This window comes from Drosophila suzukii, chromosome X, assembly GCF_043229965.1.
Source record: "Drosophila suzukii chromosome X, CBGP_Dsuzu_IsoJpt1.0, whole genome shotgun sequence".
Taxonomy (NCBI): Eukaryota; Metazoa; Arthropoda; class Insecta; order Diptera; family Drosophilidae; genus Drosophila; species Drosophila suzukii.
In genome coordinates this window covers 5242581-5257757 of record NC_092084.1, presented here as the reverse complement: position 1 = coordinate 5257757, position 15177 = coordinate 5242581, and the positions used below count along the sequence as shown (strand labels likewise).

General features: G+C 44.6%; 4 protein-coding genes across 4 annotated transcripts; 2 read left to right on the top strand and 2 right to left on the bottom strand.

The window, feature by feature from the left end:
* Window positions 1-56: 56 nt before the first annotated feature.
* On the bottom strand, window positions 57-1825 carry LOC108015030 (uncharacterized). Its single transcript, XM_017081261.4, has 2 exons — window positions 1620-1825; window positions 57-1559 (listed from the first exon to the last, which is right to left on the bottom strand). Exons 1-2 carry the CDS (start codon window positions 1670-1672, stop codon window positions 278-280), a joined length of 1335 nt encoding a protein of 444 aa, XP_016936750.2. The 5' UTR covers window positions 1673-1825; the 3' UTR covers window positions 57-277.
* A 1130-nt stretch (window positions 1826-2955) lies between these two features.
* Window positions 2956-5098, top strand: Agxt (Alanine-glyoxylate aminotransferase). The gene is made up of 3 exons (XM_017081722.4): window positions 2956-3303; window positions 3939-4801; window positions 4861-5098. The coding sequence occupies exons 1-3, from the start codon at window positions 3154-3156 to the stop codon at window positions 5030-5032; spliced, it is 1185 nt and encodes a 394-aa protein (XP_016937211.2). The 5' UTR covers window positions 2956-3153; the 3' UTR covers window positions 5033-5098.
* Window positions 5099-5838: 740 nt separating this feature from the next.
* RpL7A (ribosomal protein L7A) lies at window positions 5839-8339 on the bottom strand. The gene is made up of 5 exons (XM_065867533.2): window positions 8296-8339; window positions 7696-7759; window positions 7501-7624; window positions 6813-7183; window positions 5839-6258 (listed from the first exon to the last, which is right to left on the bottom strand). The coding sequence occupies exons 2-5, from the start codon at window positions 7708-7710 to the stop codon at window positions 5953-5955; spliced, it is 816 nt and encodes a 271-aa protein (XP_065723605.1). The 5' UTR covers window positions 7711-7759; window positions 8296-8339; the 3' UTR covers window positions 5839-5952.
* An 881-nt stretch (window positions 8340-9220) lies between these two features.
* dx (deltex E3 ubiquitin ligase) lies at window positions 9221-13511 on the top strand. Its single transcript, XM_017081808.4, has 4 exons — window positions 9221-10059; window positions 10482-11753; window positions 11826-11968; window positions 12029-13511. Exons 1-4 carry the CDS (start codon window positions 9601-9603, stop codon window positions 12327-12329), a joined length of 2175 nt encoding a protein of 724 aa, XP_016937297.2. The 5' UTR covers window positions 9221-9600; the 3' UTR covers window positions 12330-13511.
* Window positions 13512-15177: the final 1666 nt, after the last annotated feature.

Sequence of the window (15177 nt, the reverse complement as noted above, 5' to 3'; positions counted from 1 at the left end):
CGTACATTAAGTTCCGCTTATGATAAACTTTCCTTGAGTCAATTTAGACCGTGATATTGTTGTTTTTAACACATATTTTATTCATTCAACAGAGTAGCTCTTTATTTACGATATTCTCTGGAAAAATTAGCGTTATATAGGGTCAAAGTCTCAGTTCCAAGGGCTTTTATTGAAGGCTATTGGTAGTGTCTGGCTTTCATTTGCGGATATGTCACGAATCCTGACAAGCAATTTAATACATTCTTGGGTAATCATACAAAACATATATAGATAGCTACTATAAACGACCAGAGCTGGTGTCCCCTGATTTCTGAAAGATCCGCAGGGCCTCCTGCAGGGCGGAAATGTGCTGCTGCATTTTGGCTATTTGCTTGGAAGACTGCTCGCAATTATGACAGGCAGAAGCCGAGCCGGGATGACCTTTGCTGGCCAATATCTCGGCGTTCTGCTCCTTGAGATCGCTGTTCTGGACCAGCAGCTCCTCGCACAGAGCGCAGGCGGAGCAGCGCAGATCCTCCAAAGCCTGTTCGCGCGCCTTGAGGTTCCGCGTCAGGGCACGATTCTCCCGCTTGAAGTTGAGCAGCTTCTGCTCCAGCTCCAGCATTTCATCCTCGCTGTCGCGTTCGAGCAGCGGATCTTTGGGCTCCGGCTCAACGGGAGCTACGGTCTTGCCCATCCGATTCATGGCCTGCAGGATGGCGTCCATTTTGTGCTCCATCATCAGACCCGAGGCCCGCTGTTCGTCCAGGTATTTGTCCAATGTTTTCACAGCCAGCGGAGAATCGCTTGTTTGTCCAGGGGTGGCCACCGCCAAAGAGTTGGAACTGGGCTTTCTGTGAGTATTTGATGAACCTATGGGTCGCGGCAGTGGCGTGACTATCACATCCTCGCTGGAAGGGGTTGGCTCCTGTTCTGCTTTCTCATCCTCCAGCTTCCCCAGACTTGGAATCACAACGCGTGAGCGTGGTTGCGGCTGTGGAGGATTTACCGGCATATCCTTAGCTTTGAAACTTGTGGATTTCTTGGACAACTCCTCAGTGGAATGGGATTCAGAGCCGAGGGAGGAATCCTCGTTGAGAAAGTGGTCCACTGGCAGTTTGTTCTTCACCATGAATCGTACGAATTCGTGCTCATCCGGTTGCTTGTCGAACCGCAGGCTCCAGAAGCGTTTTTGCTCATCGTAGAACTGCAGATAGGACTGCCTAAGGATGACCTGGCCGCCGTGGGGCTTCAACTGCAGGGTGGTCAGCACCTGGTTCTTGCTCTTGTATACAATCAGCTTGGCGGCCTCCATCTCGCCCAGAATCGACAGGGCTAGGCCCACGCGACCCAGGTTGGCGGCGTCTTGGTAGGCATGCACCACCTTGGCGATCACCGTATTCCAGGTGGCCGTTGGGGGGTATCCCGTGTCCAAGGTGCTGCTTTTGGTGATCCCCGGCTTTTTGCCGCCCTGTGACTTCTTGGAGACGCCCGGCTGATAGCGCAAACTGGAGGATTCGTTCTCCAAAGCACGGTCGTCGTCCTCGAAGATCTGGCGCAGATTTCGGGGACCTGAGTCACTGGAGATTAGATGGGATAGTTATGGGATATAGTAAACTACAATTCCAATCCTGAGTCACCTGCGCAACTGGTCGAAAAAGTCCTGATAGGACTGGTCGTTCTCGATTTCCATACTGCCTATTTCAGCAAGTGAATACTACTAGAATTTACCCCGACTTAAATATATAACTACACTTAAGGTCGTATCAAAAATATGGAAATACATCAATTATTTTGGGGTTTTTGTTTTGTTTTGTTTTTGACACTGGTCAGCCCTCTGGATCAAAAATACCAAATATACGGTCTTTCTAAGCCGGCATTTGGATGTCCCCGCTAATTTTTGCGCGGCCCTCGTAAGTACTTTGGTATTTTTCAGTACTATTGTGGTATATACAAGCGGTGTCACCAACCTCACATTTGTTTTGGCAACAGCGTTAATTCAAATTCAAAAATAACAATTATTATATTTCCTTAAGGTTTGTCGTGTATTTAGCAACACAAATTTCAATCATTTATGTTTTTTTTAAACACAGATTTTAATATATCTCAACCTAATTTATTAATTAATACAACCTTTAATCTTCATCGATGGTTTCAAAATTAAGACCTGCTAGTTTTACTACATAGCACTCTCTACAAGCTAAGTTTTAATTTTAGTTGCCCGATTTCACCACAAATGAAATGATAACAAATATTTTTGGGAATATTAATAGAATAATAATAATTATTGGCGGTGACCTCCTGGCTACTATATTTCCGTGACGGAATCGAATCAGTACTGTAAAAATTGGCGGGGAGGCCTCTTATCAAGATAAGCCACAAACCAATCCGACTATCAGCAATCTGAGAATTTGAGAGAAACACTCGAAGATCGCATTCTCCGCTCTATGCAGATTCTTCCAGTATAAAAAAGGTATAAAATAGAGTATAGGCAACAAACTTCAAGGTTTTTCTTGCTGAATTTGTATTTCACAATGAGATGGACCTGGACCGCAAACCTTCTGAGGGCCATCAACAGAATCAGCAAGAATACACTGAAAACTGAAGGGTATTTTTCATTTTAACAAATAATGAATTTAGAAATAAAGTAAATTAATCTGTGGAATTTTATTAGTTTAAATTCTGAGCTTCGAAGAAAACAAATAAAGCCTCAGAAGGATAGGAAAAAAATACCAAAGGAAGTTTCCGTCCAGACCACTTCCGTTTAAATTTAAAAGCATTTGTTTACATTTCGGTTTTGTTATTAATTTGTAATATAATTTTTCCGGTGCCGCCAACGACGCAGTTGCTCCCGATTTGGATGCCTGATAGGCGGGAGAGCGCATCATTTACCGCTTGTTCAAGTGCGTTCATCGGCAATATTCCGGCGATAAGCCGCGACCCGAGCGCTATAAAGTTGCCAGCAGCCCGGCAAGCGTTTCAGTCAGATCTTGGCCAGCCAGCGAGGAGGACCGCCGCCTCCATATAACACCACAAAAACAAACATACTTAGCTGAAAAAGTAACCCCCCGCCAGACGAAGTCCACCTGTTCCACCGGATTAGGCGATAAGAGGGCCCATAAACACAGAGATCTGGTTACGTAAACAGAAAACAAAGAACCGAACCCCGGGAATATGGAGGTACCTCCACCGCTCGTCCTCAAGCGACCGCTATATGTGCCCAGCAAGACGCTGATGGGTCCGGGACCTTCGAACTGCTCCCATCGCGTCCTGGAGGCAATGAGCAATCCGGTGCTTGGCCACATGCATCCCGAGTGCCTGCAGGTGGGTACTGATAGGATGTTCAAGATAAGAGATGCCGTATCACTATAGTTATCATCTTGTTACTTTTAAATATCAGGTCTTTAACAAGAACTCCTAAAAATGCATAACCTCTTGAACTATCTCATTATTATCTATGAAAAGCTTTGGGATATTACAATTTTATATAAATCTTAATTATTGGATATCAGGTCTTTAACAAAAACCCCTAAAAATGCATAACCTTTTGAACTATTTCACTACTATCTACAAACATCTTGGGACATTACAATTTTATATCTATCTTATCTATCCACTGAAAATTTGAAATGAGAAGCAGCAACTTTTGCTTGGACCTTACAATCATTATCCCCACTGTACCCAGATTATTTTATTCTATTTACCTTATCGCTACTGAATGAAACATTGAGATACAATTACTGAGATGGGTCAGAGATCTGTGGACTACCAATCGACTGAAACTGAAACCACCCCATCTCCTATAAGTACTATACATGGTATACAAGCGGAATAAGCTATTTTTGAAATGGGAATGGGTTAATCTCAGAAGCGGGATGTACAGAGCAGATCATATAGCACCTTTGGAAATCAATATTCGTTGGGACTTACATGGTTTTAACATCTCTTTCGATCCCCAGATCATGGACGAGGTTAAGGAGGGCATCAAGTACATCTTCCAGACCCTGAACGACGCCACCATGTGCATCAGTGGAGCTGGCCACTCTGGCATGGAGGCCTCCCTGTGCAACCTGATCGAGGATGGCGACGTGGTGCTCATGGGCATCACGGGTGTTTGGGGCCATCGTGCCGGCGACATGGCCAGGCGCTACGGAGCCGAAGTGCACTACGTGGAGGCGAGTTTCGGCAGGGCCCTCAGCCTCGAGGAGATCACATTCGCCTTCGAGGCCCATCGACCGCGGGTCTTCTTCATCGCCCAGGGCGACTCCTCGACAGGTATTTACCAGCAGAATATCCGGGAGCTGGGTGAGCTGTGCCGGAAATACGATTGCTTCCTTGTAGTGGACACGGTGGCCTCTCTGGGTGGCGCCGAGTTCCTGATGGACGAGTGGAAGGTGGATGTGGCGTATACCGGTTCCCAGAAATCCCTCGGTGGTCCCGCCGGAATCACGCCCATTTCGTTCAGCAAACGCGCCCTAACGCGCATCCGGAAGAGGAAGACCAAGCCGAAGGTGTACTACTTCGACATCCTGCTGATTGGCCAGTACTGGGGTTGCTACGGCACCCCAAGGATCTATCATCACACTATTTCATCCACTTTGCTATACGGACTGCGCGAGGCACTTGCCCACTTTTGTGCCGTGGGCCTGAAGGCGGTGGTCCGGCGGCATCAGGAGTGCTCCAAGCGACTGCAGTTGGGCATCGAGGAGCTGGGCTTGGAGATGTTTGTCCAGCGGGAGGAGGAGCGATTGTCCACGGTGAACACGATCAAAGTGCCCTTCGGCGTGGATTGGAAAAAGGTGGCCGAATACGCCATGCGCAAGTGAGTAATATGATATTTCTTATAATTTTAAATAAATATTAAACGACGAATGCCTTTAGGTACAGCGTGGAGATCAGCGGCGGACTGGGTCCCACCGTGGAGCACGTCTTTCGGATCGGTTTGATGGGCGAGAACGCCACCGTAGAGCGCGTGGACATGGTGCTCAGCATCCTGAACGAGGCCATCCAGAGCAGCAAGTTGGGGATCAAGACGGAACGCTCAAAAATATAATCACCTCTAGTTGTACGCCCTTGTTTTTATTGGTTTTTAAATAAAATATAAAAATTAACGTTTGAACTTGGCGCCAATCCTAAAGGCTCCATTTGATTACTTTTTTTGAGATCGATAACTGGTTTTTAGTATTTTTTTTGAAATATTCCGAATCAAGAGGGAATACCCAAAAATGTTACAAATGTTATTTTCACTTGTTGTAACTAGTTTTTAAAGAAAATTAAAAATATATCGCCGATTAACGAAAGTAATCAGTGGTGCTGCCAGATCTGATCATCAGCGTTTCATTTTTCTCGTTACAGATCGATACATTTTAGTATTTTAAATATGAAATTAGTATTATTAAATAATGAAACCTGAAATCCTAATAATAATATACTTGAATATCGAAATTTCAAGTGTCCAACTTCCTGATGTGCCACCTCCATATTTATATATTCCTTACATACAGTACTGAGGACAAGACAATTCATATTTGGATAGTACATATATTTTGTAGCCATCAAGAAAACGATGTAATAAACAATCGGACCTTGCTTAAAGCCTTCCAGGGACGAAAACCAAACTTCGGCAATCGCCTCATCAGTATTCCGATCATATGTATAAGCTCCAAAAATCATCCAGATTACATCTCGTCTTCTAAGCACAATTTTGCGTTTCCCAGCCAATTTGAAATCCAACGTGGAGAGTTCTCGGCGGAAAACAAAGTGCGACATGGTGATACAACTTAGATTTATTGAACGCCGATGCGACATCGGCTCGTCCAAGCACTCTCACAGACACTTCGATAAAAAAAACAAAAAAAATTGTACACTTAAATGTTTATTTGTTATCAAACTCAGTGGGCGCTCATGGCCCAAATCATTTCATCCATCATGTGTACTTAAAAGTCTCCACCATCGGATCGGCTTCAGATTGAATCAACCCTGCTTCTGAGCCAGCTCGCGGGCCTTGGCGCGCTCCAGCTTGGAGATGCGGGCCAGACTCTTGGAGCCGAGGATGCCACCGCCCCAGTGACGACGGATCTCCTCGTGGCGCTCGTTGAAGTTGGTCTTGACGGCCTCCAGGACCTTGCCGAAGTTGGCCTTGTCGTTGTTGTCGACGGTGGTCAGGGCGAGGGTGGTGCAGGTCTTGCGACGCACCAGGCGACCCAGACGAGCCTTGCCCTTCACAATGCAGTAGGGCACGCCCATCTTGCGGCAGAGGGCGGGCAGGAAGAGCACAAGCTGGAAAACATTCGGGGAAAATATGGTGTACGCATTAGTTGGTGTCTTGTAAGACCACGTGGTCGGGATCCGGTTTCTTCTTTGATTTCATCAAGTTGCCCTTAGTTCCTTGGCTATAAAGTATGTAGCATAATCTCTTGGTTGGTCACAAGCTAAGCTTTCAAGGTTGCTCTATCACGAAGTCTAAACTAAGCGGGGTTTAACAGGCCTATCAATGATTTCTGAGAAAAAATATACCTTCACATTATTAAACTATGAACTTAAGGCATAAAATAAGATGAAATATAAGGTTTTTCCTTAAAGCCTAACTAATTACAATGCAATTGTGTTTAATTCAGCTTATTATCCCACCCTAGCTTTGTATCCAATTAAGAGATAAGTACATTTTATAAAGGAATTAAAGAATCAGGCGTCAAATCTCCACATGGCAGCTTCCCTCCTCTCAAAAGAGAGCAGGATGCCTTCAGTTGAAGAAATTCAGTTTAACATCATTGCAACAAAAAGAAAAACCAGCGCAAACTTAACCTGAGTACTAGAACTACCAAAACACTCACCTCCAAAGGATCAACATCGTGGGCAATGACCACCAGCTGGGCCTTCTTCTGCTCGATGAGCTTGGTGACCGTGTTGGTACCAGCGGACACGTAGCTGGGCTTCTTCTTGGGCTCCACATCCTTGCCCTTGGCCTTGGCCTCGGCGATCTTCTTCAAGCGCTGCTTCTTGGCCAGCGGCGACTCGGGGCGGTACTTCTCCAGCAGCTTGAACAGCTTCACGGCGGTGGTCTTGTCCAGAGTCTGGCTGAACTGGTGAATTGGTGGGGGGACCTTCAGGCGCTTCTGGAGCACAGCCTTCTGGCGCTGGACCCGGATGTATTTGGGCCAACGGACGAAGCGGGACAGATCGCGCTTGGGCTGCACGTTCTGGCCTGAAGAGTGAAGGGATCAAGAAGATTACAAGATGGTTTAAGTTGAGGTTATAATACAAACTATTGGTATTCAAGACTATTTACTAAAATGAAGATTTACAATATGGAAGGAGTTCTGGCTAATATTGTTACATTAATATACACAATATTTTCTATATGATTCGATTTTTAGATATCTAGCTTTGCAGTTTATACTACTTATCTATAGTAGCCTTTACAAAAGGCCCTATAACTTCAAAACTAATGGGAATATCGCTATACGAAAACCCTTGAAATAATCTGTTGATATATGATATACTATAGATATAATCACTCACCGATTCCAAAGTTCTTGGGACGCTTCTCGAACAGCTGGTTGACAACCTTCTTGACCACGGGCTTCTTGACAGCCAGAGGTGCTGGAGCCACCTTCTTGGTCACTGGCTTCTTCTTTGGCCTGGGCTGTAATTTAAATTTCATTAGTTATTTAATAAAATGAATACTTGCAGACAATGCAAGTGGCCATCACTTACCTTCTTAACAACCATTTTCAAGCAGTTTAAAGGTTACTACCGGAATAAGCAGATGCTTAATTAGCTAAAAGAGATTTAAGTATATCGTTAGTTTTCAACTCGAGAATTGTTGGAGCACGAAAAATTGAAACCGGCCAGCAAAACACGTGCAAACAAAAATGAAGAAAAAAAAACCTTGTGTGTGTGTGTGATAAATCAAGTGTAAACAACAAGTAATTCAGCAGATATTTCAACTAGAACTTCAGTGTTTCAATGATTTCAATTCATTTACTGTAGTTTAAGTAGCTTTTAGGTTTTTCTTTATCAACACTTTTTCACAAATCACACACACAAACTCCACCTCACACATGCACAAAAACATGCCGCAACGCACGTTTTTTGTTCAATTTAGTTTGAATTTGTCTTATTTCACGAGAAAAAAAGATTGGCAGGGCGTATGATCCGCTCCATGTGTTGTTTACACTTTGTTTTTCAAGTATCACATTTAATTCTGGCCTTTTGGCCCACAGTAAAAAAATTACATATAAAAAAAATAAGGTTTTGCACACTATTTCGCTGGCCACGCAAGTTTCCGAGGAATCCTGGACTTCTGGCTTTTACCTGGGATTAACACGACCACGAACGTATCGAAATACTCGCTGCAAGTAAAATAAAAAGAGGTTTTTAAGTACAAAACTCGGGGGCAGCTCGCTAGGCACATGCACTCACCGGAAACGTGGAACGGAAAAGAAAGGAAATGGCAGTTCTAGTGTTAGAAATCGAGTCGATTTGGGGTGGCCGAGTGGAATTGACGACGTAATCTCGAAAAATACCAGAAATAAGTGAGAAAAATACCAAGTATTGAAAAACCGCCAGTGCTGGAAATCGAGTCAAAGCAATCGGAGATATAAACTAGCTAAAAAAATAAGCCATTACATTTTTGCAGAGCTTATCCATCCGTAGATATAAACAAATATCTAAAGCAACAAATGCATACGACTTTTTTTTAACAAGGCTACCATAAATGCTTTGTATTTTCCATATATAGTATAAATTGTTACATTTGTACCGTTTGATTTACAAAAGACCAAGACTACATTCAAGCATTACAATTTTAGAAATTCAACCTTTTTATATTTAACTTTCTTGACTTTAAAAAATTTAGAATTATTCCAAACGATGAAATGACAATACACAATACAAATTAAGTAGTTAGTTAAGACTGCACTAATATATTATTTAGATCTAGGTTTATGTGAAAATCCGTTATAAATGGACGCCATGCACTAATAGACATACAACAGGTTGTTCTCTTTGGTACAGTATTTTTTAATTTGAATTTTAAATATTATTTAAAATCCCCTTTATTGTCAGCTATGTTTGTCTTTTATTATGGCTTGTTTTTATTTAAAAGGCACTCAAAATTTAAAGAATAACGCCATTCGATAAAATATAGCTAGATCCAGCTAGAAACCAGTTAAGCCAGCCCTGAATCTACCAATCTCAACTGGTGGCTGTATTTTCCATGCGGTATTTTTACCTGGCTATTTTTAGCGATTTTCCGCTGTTGTCTCTCTCCAACTCGCTGCCCAAAAAAAGATTTCTCGCTTGCGCTTGCGCTAAATGCTTAATAAACCGTTTTAACCGTTAAACGCGAGTTCTTGAGCCCCACCAAACGTACACCGAGTGACTAGAAAACCAGAAGGAAAACTCCGGGAAAATGAAAGCCGAGGAATATCGGGGCTAGCAATCGCAGGCAGCAGGCCACCATTTTTAATTTCTTTGTTTATTTTGTGCCCATCTTCGCGAGCGAGTGAGACAGACAGAGCGCTAGAAAGAGAGAGCAGGAGGAGTTGGCTATGGAAATGGAAATGGGATTGGAATTGGAAATGGGCTCACAGCAGGGATAACGGACAAATTCCAGCGATGGCCAGCAGCGCCGGAAGTGTGGGATCCGGATCCGGATCCATCGTCACCGGTGGAGGATCTTCCGCCTCCAGCGGTCCGCCCGTGAACCACGCCCACGCCGTCTGCGTCTGGGAGTTTGAGTCGCGTGGCGGCAAGTGGCTGCCCTATTCGCCGGCTGTGTCGCAGCATTTGGAAAGGGCCCACGCCAAGAAACTGACCCGCGTCATGTTGAGCGACGCAGATCCCAGCCTGGAGCAGTACTACGTCAACGTGCGCACCATGACGCAGGAATCGGAGGCGGAGTCGGCGGGGTCCGGACTCCTCACCATCGGCGTGCGCCGGATGTTTTATGCCCCCAGCTCGCCGGCGGGCAAGGGCACCAAGTGGGAGTGGTCCGGCGGCAGTGCCGACAGCAACAACGACTGGCGGCCCTACAACATGCACGTCCAGTGCATCATCGAGGACGCATGGGCCAGGGTGAGTTCTGGACTTCGAAAGTCGTTTAACTTGCACTCTAATTGGAATTTGAGAAGCTCAAGAATTCGCGAGAGTTTAAAGGAAGATTTACCATGAAAATATGTAGATAATCTATAAGACTGCGTTCCAAATCCTAATACAGTTTAAAAATGAGGATGCTCAAGTATTCGCGAGTGCTTAAAGATTACGAACTATTCTCCTTTGAGGGTTTAAAGGTCTATCATGAAAATATGTAGATAATGGGGATGCTCAAGGAGTCTAGTTTGTAAGGTATCTATTCTAACAGGATTAAAAAAAAATGTTTTTTTCCTCTGGCTGCAGTTCAAAGTGAACTGCAAAAGTTCTTATCACATATGTATAATATATGTACATTGTCTATATCAATCACATTTTCTAAATCTAATTTTTCTACTTCCCCGCAGGGCGAACAAACCTTGGACTTGTGCAACACCCACATCGGCCTGCCGTACACCATCAACTTTTGCAATCTCACCCAGCTGCGCCAGCCCAGCGGGCCCATGCGCAGCATCCGGCGAACTCAGCAGGCGCCGTATCCCTTAGTGAAGCTGACGCCACAGCAAGCCAACCAACTCAAGTCGAGTTCCGCCAGCGGGAACAGCCAGTACAACACTCTGCCCAAACTGGGGGACACCAAGAGCCTGCACAGAGTGCCCATGACACGGCAGCAACATCCACTGCCCACCAGCCATCAAGTGCAGCAACAGCAGCAGCAACAACAGCAGCATCAGCAGCAGCAACAGCAGCAGCAACAACTCCATCACCAGCAGCAGCATCAACATCAGATGCAGCACCATCAGATCCATCATCAGACGGCGCCGAGGAAGCCGCCTAAAAAGCACAGCGAGATCTCCACCACAAATCTGCGGCAGATACTCAACAATCTGAACATCTTCAGCAGCAGCACCAAGCACACGAACATGGCCACGGCGGCCAGTGCCAGTTCGTCCTCCTCGTCGGCCTCCCTGCACCACGCCAATCACCTGTCGCATGCCCACTTCTCGCACGCCAAGAACATGCTGACCGCCTCGATGAACAGCCATCACAGTCGCTGCTCCGAGGGATCGCTGCAATCGCAAAGGAGCAGCCGGATGGGATCGCATCGCTCGAGATCGAGGACGCGGGCCTCGGACACGGATACGAACAGCGTTAAATCGCATCGGAGGAGACCCAGCGTGGACACCGTGTCCACTTACCTCAGCCACGAGAGCAAGGAGAGCCTGCGCAGCAGGAATTTCGCCATTTCGGTCAATGATCTGTTGGACTGTTCACTTGGGAGCGATGAGGTTTTCGTACCCTCGCTGCCGCCATCGTCGCTGGGTGAAAGGGCTCCGGTGCCGCCACCATTGCCACTGCATCCGCGACAGCAACAGCAGCAGCAACAACAGCAGCAACAGCTGCAGATGCAACAGCAGCAGCAGCAGGCGCAACAGCAACAGCAACAATCAATCGCCGGTTCGATTGTGGGCGTGGACCCGGCCAGCGATATGATTTCGCGATTTGTCAAGGTGGTGGAGCCACCGCTGTGGCCTAATGCCCAGCCCTGTCCCATGTGCATGGAGGAGCTGGTGCACTCCGCCCAGAATCCGGCCATCTCGCTGAGTCGCTGCCAGCACCTGATGCATTTGCAGTGCCTCAACGGAATGATAATTGCCCAGCAGAATGAAATGAACAAGGTAAAGAAGAGCGATTCCCTGAATCAGAAAGAGCAAGCAGCACTATCATTCGTATAACTCTCTGTTCCTTAGAACCTCTTCATCGAGTGCCCTGTATGCGGAATCGTTTACGGTGAGAAGGTGGGCAATCAGCCCATAGGCAGCATGTCCTGGAGCATTATCAGCAAGAATCTGCCAGGACACGAGGGACAGAACACCATACAGATTGTCTACGAGTGAGTGTGAGCCTTTTTAAGTTTTGAATAAGTATTGATAAGCACTCTATTTCCTTAAAGCATTGCATCGGGCCTGCAGACGGAAGAACATCCGCATCCTGGTCGTGCCTTCTTCGCCGTGGGATTCCCACGGATCTGCTATTTGCCGGATTGCCCGTTGGGGCGAAAGGTGCTGCGCTTCCTCAAGATCGCCTTTGACCGTCGGCTGCTGTTCTCGATCGGACGATCGGTGACCACCGGACGCGAGGATGTGGTTATCTGGAACAGTGTGGATCACAAGACGCAGTTCAATATGTTTCCGGATCCCACCTATCTGCAGCGGACCATGCAGCAGCTGGTGCACCTGGGCGTGACGGATTAAGGGAGTTCCTTTCCCCAGAAGAACCAACCAATCACCCACCCACCGAAGCCCCTGAAAAGCATAAAGAAAACCTTCACCTTGATCATTCTCTTCCATTCGTTGATAAGTTACTTCCTACATAATCTCAGTGTGTGTGCAATCCTCGTTTACTATGATATATTTTTTTTATAGATATATTGTAATAGCGTTCAAGCTGCTCGAACCCTAAACAACAGCAAACCACAATTGCAATTGTAGCTTCCTTTCCGCTCTTCCAATTCGTATTTGTACGCACTTACCCAATAGAATACCGTACATCATATGTATTATCTAGCTAGTTAGTTAGTTTTAGTGTTAGTCTACAAGAGAATCTTGACCCAAGACACCCACTAGTATTAGGCTTATCCTGATTCCTGATTCGATTCAAGCCACGCCACGCCATCCCTCAAACACTCGAGTGTAAGCTGTGCCAAAATCGTAGCGCTCCCGTTTAGGATATGTATATTGTTCATTTTAGGTAGCTTATAACCATCGCCCATCTCTCCATCTCTCTCGGTTTCGAATTTGTCTTTTTTTTTATTCTAGCCCGTATATGCATACAACTTTAGATCGTAGATTGCTATAGGTTTAATCGTATTTACAGAGAGAGAGGATTGGGGATGGGCGTTTTCGATAGACTTGTCTCACTCGTCTTGGCCATTTAATCTCTTCCATTCAGCGAATTTGATGTGATTTTAATTTGAATTATTCATTATTAAACTGAGCCTGCTACGCATATAGGGAGCATAATTGTAAATCAGCCAGATATTCCATATATATACATATAAACATACATTTATCATACCGCATACCGCATACCACATACCATATACCATGTTTTTTTAATTGAATTTTTTGCACACATTTGATGAATTGTTGCTTTCATATTGATATCATCGAACATCGAACTATCGTATACATCGCCAATATATAGCATATATAGCATATAGTATGTAGAGAAATCGTACAGACAGCTAGCGGTTATCATCCGCGTCACCATATTTGATATGATATGATTTTACTAAGTTGTATTTAGCACTGATTAGTTCTTAGTGTTCATTGCGAATATTCCACAACAAATTCCACACCATTAATATATGAATATTACATATATACAGTACATTTATACATAGTTCAAATAAAGTAACTTCATTCATGTTCAAATGGTTTTTTCGTTTTATAATCGGAATTTGAAGAAACAGCTGAAACAAATTCAAAATATCTTTGGTAACTTTTAAGCTATGCACTCTATATTTCGTCAACTTATATTTTAAATAATAACATATTTGCACACCAAGTTTCTTATCCGATGGCTTACTAAATACTTGAATAAGGTGAAACTCCAATTGGGTGCTCTTTGGCGGGTTTTCTTTTTTGGATCGCCAGTTTCTCTGCAATGCAATGCAATTCAAATCAATCAGTTGACATTTTTGGGACTTCCAAGGTTCGTTTTCATTTTCGTTTCGTCGTTTAGCAGTTTTCGATTTCAGTTGCTGCCGTGAATCACTTAAAATAAATTAATAAAAGACAAAAAATCAGATGCATTTTTTGTCATTGTGCACACAGTGCGTGATGTTGGCGATGTTGGTGAAGTTGCTCCGGGCCATTTAAGGCGCAGCGGCAACATGTTGCAGACGTGTGTTGTCGTTGTTGTCGCCGTGTCGCCTCTTCAACTGCCTACGTGCTGACGTCAGACAGGCGCGCAAGGACAGTGTCCAAAAGTGGCCAATAAAACGTGGCTCAAACTGGCTTTCACTGCTCCTCCAAGGGCGGTCATCTTGCAACATCAGCAGCTGTTGCTGTTGCAAGGCGCTAGTTTGGCATTAGCAATATTTGTTTAAGTCCAACATGGGGCAGGATATTGGGTTAAGATAAAAATGTTAAGTAAAAAGTCATTTTCAGTGCTACAAATCGCTCAAGTTGTCGTTGGTCCAGTGCCTACTGCAGCAGCAACATCTCCAGCTGTTTCTGTTGCAAGGCGTTAGTTGGGCATTAGCAACATTGGGATAAGTCCAACATGTAGTAGGATTTTCGGATAAGATGAAAATGTTAAATCAAAAACCGTTTTCAGGGCTACAAATTGATAATGTTGTCGATTTGGGATAGCACCCACTCATGATGTTGCATTTGCTCATGTTGCTGCTGCAGGGTCTTCCTTTCGGTTCAATCGTTATATTTTTGGTAGGAACGATTGTATAGAATCTTAAAATTATTTAATAGAAAACTCTTTTATTGGTGTAGCAGTTAGAATTCACAAATATTGCTGCTGTTGCAGATAGCTTTGCTAGCAATATGGCTGATAGGACTGCTTTTTCTGCTGCTGCTCCTGCTGATGCGGCTGTTTTCCTTGTGCCAGTTGCATAAGCAAATGTTTTCCTAGAATTTACAGCATTTCTTTATGCGACTGACAATGATCGCTGATCGTTGACATTCAACTCACGCACCCCGGCAGACAGAGAACGACAGATATATTTAAGATATGCGGGAGAAAGAGAGAGGTGCAAGTGCGTGTATTGATGATGAGATCGCTAATAAGGTGGTTTTGGCCAAAATGAAAAAGCCTGCTCCACTGACCCTGTGGCATTCGCCTTTTTTTGGCCTCAGCCTCGTCCCGGCCATTTTCATTTTTTGTGATAAACATTGGCGATAAGGCCATCCGATCTGGCCCTCTTTCTCCAGTTTTATATCTATCTTTACGAGAACATCTTTATCTTAAGCTCTATTGTCAAGCATATTATACTATCGCTTTCTCATTAAAAAAGTAAGCAGACAAGGAAATGTGGCCAAAAATCTGCTGTTTACTTTAACTTGATTATAATAAAAGCAATTA

Bases quoted from the DNA above. Each gene is read 5' to 3' on its own strand.
- LOC108015030 (XM_017081261.4), bottom strand. From the start codon at position 1,672: ATGGAAATCGAGAACGACCAGTCCTATCAGGACTTTTTCGACCAGTTG. The intron at 1,560-1,619 runs GTGACTCAGGAT...TCTAATCTCCAG, and splicing joins TTTTTCGACCAGTTGCGCAG to TGACTCAGGTCCCCGAAATC.
- Agxt (XM_017081722.4), top strand. From the start codon at position 3,154: ATGGAGGTACCTCCACCGCTCGTCCTCAAGCGACCGCTATATGTGCCC. The intron at 3,304-3,938 runs GTGGGTACTGAT...TTCGATCCCCAG, and splicing joins TGCATCCCGAGTGCCTGCAG to ATCATGGACGAGGTTAAGGA. The intron at 4,802-4,860 runs GTGAGTAATATG...GAATGCCTTTAG, and splicing joins GCCGAATACGCCATGCGCAA to GTACAGCGTGGAGATCAGCG.
- RpL7A (XM_065867533.2), bottom strand. The intron at 7,184-7,500 runs GTGAGTGATTAT...TTCACTCTTCAG, and splicing joins TCCCAAGAACTTTGGAATCG to GCCAGAACGTGCAGCCCAAG. The intron at 6,259-6,812 runs GTGAGTGTTTTG...AATGTTTTCCAG, and splicing joins ACGATGTTGATCCTTTGGAG to CTTGTGCTCTTCCTGCCCGC.
- dx (XM_017081808.4), top strand. From the start codon at position 9,601: ATGGCCAGCAGCGCCGGAAGTGTGGGATCCGGATCCGGATCCATCGTC. The intron at 10,060-10,481 runs GTGAGTTCTGGA...ACTTCCCCGCAG, and splicing joins TCGAGGACGCATGGGCCAGG to GGCGAACAAACCTTGGACTT. The intron at 11,754-11,825 runs GTAAAGAAGAGC...TCTGTTCCTTAG, and splicing joins AGCAGAATGAAATGAACAAG to AACCTCTTCATCGAGTGCCC.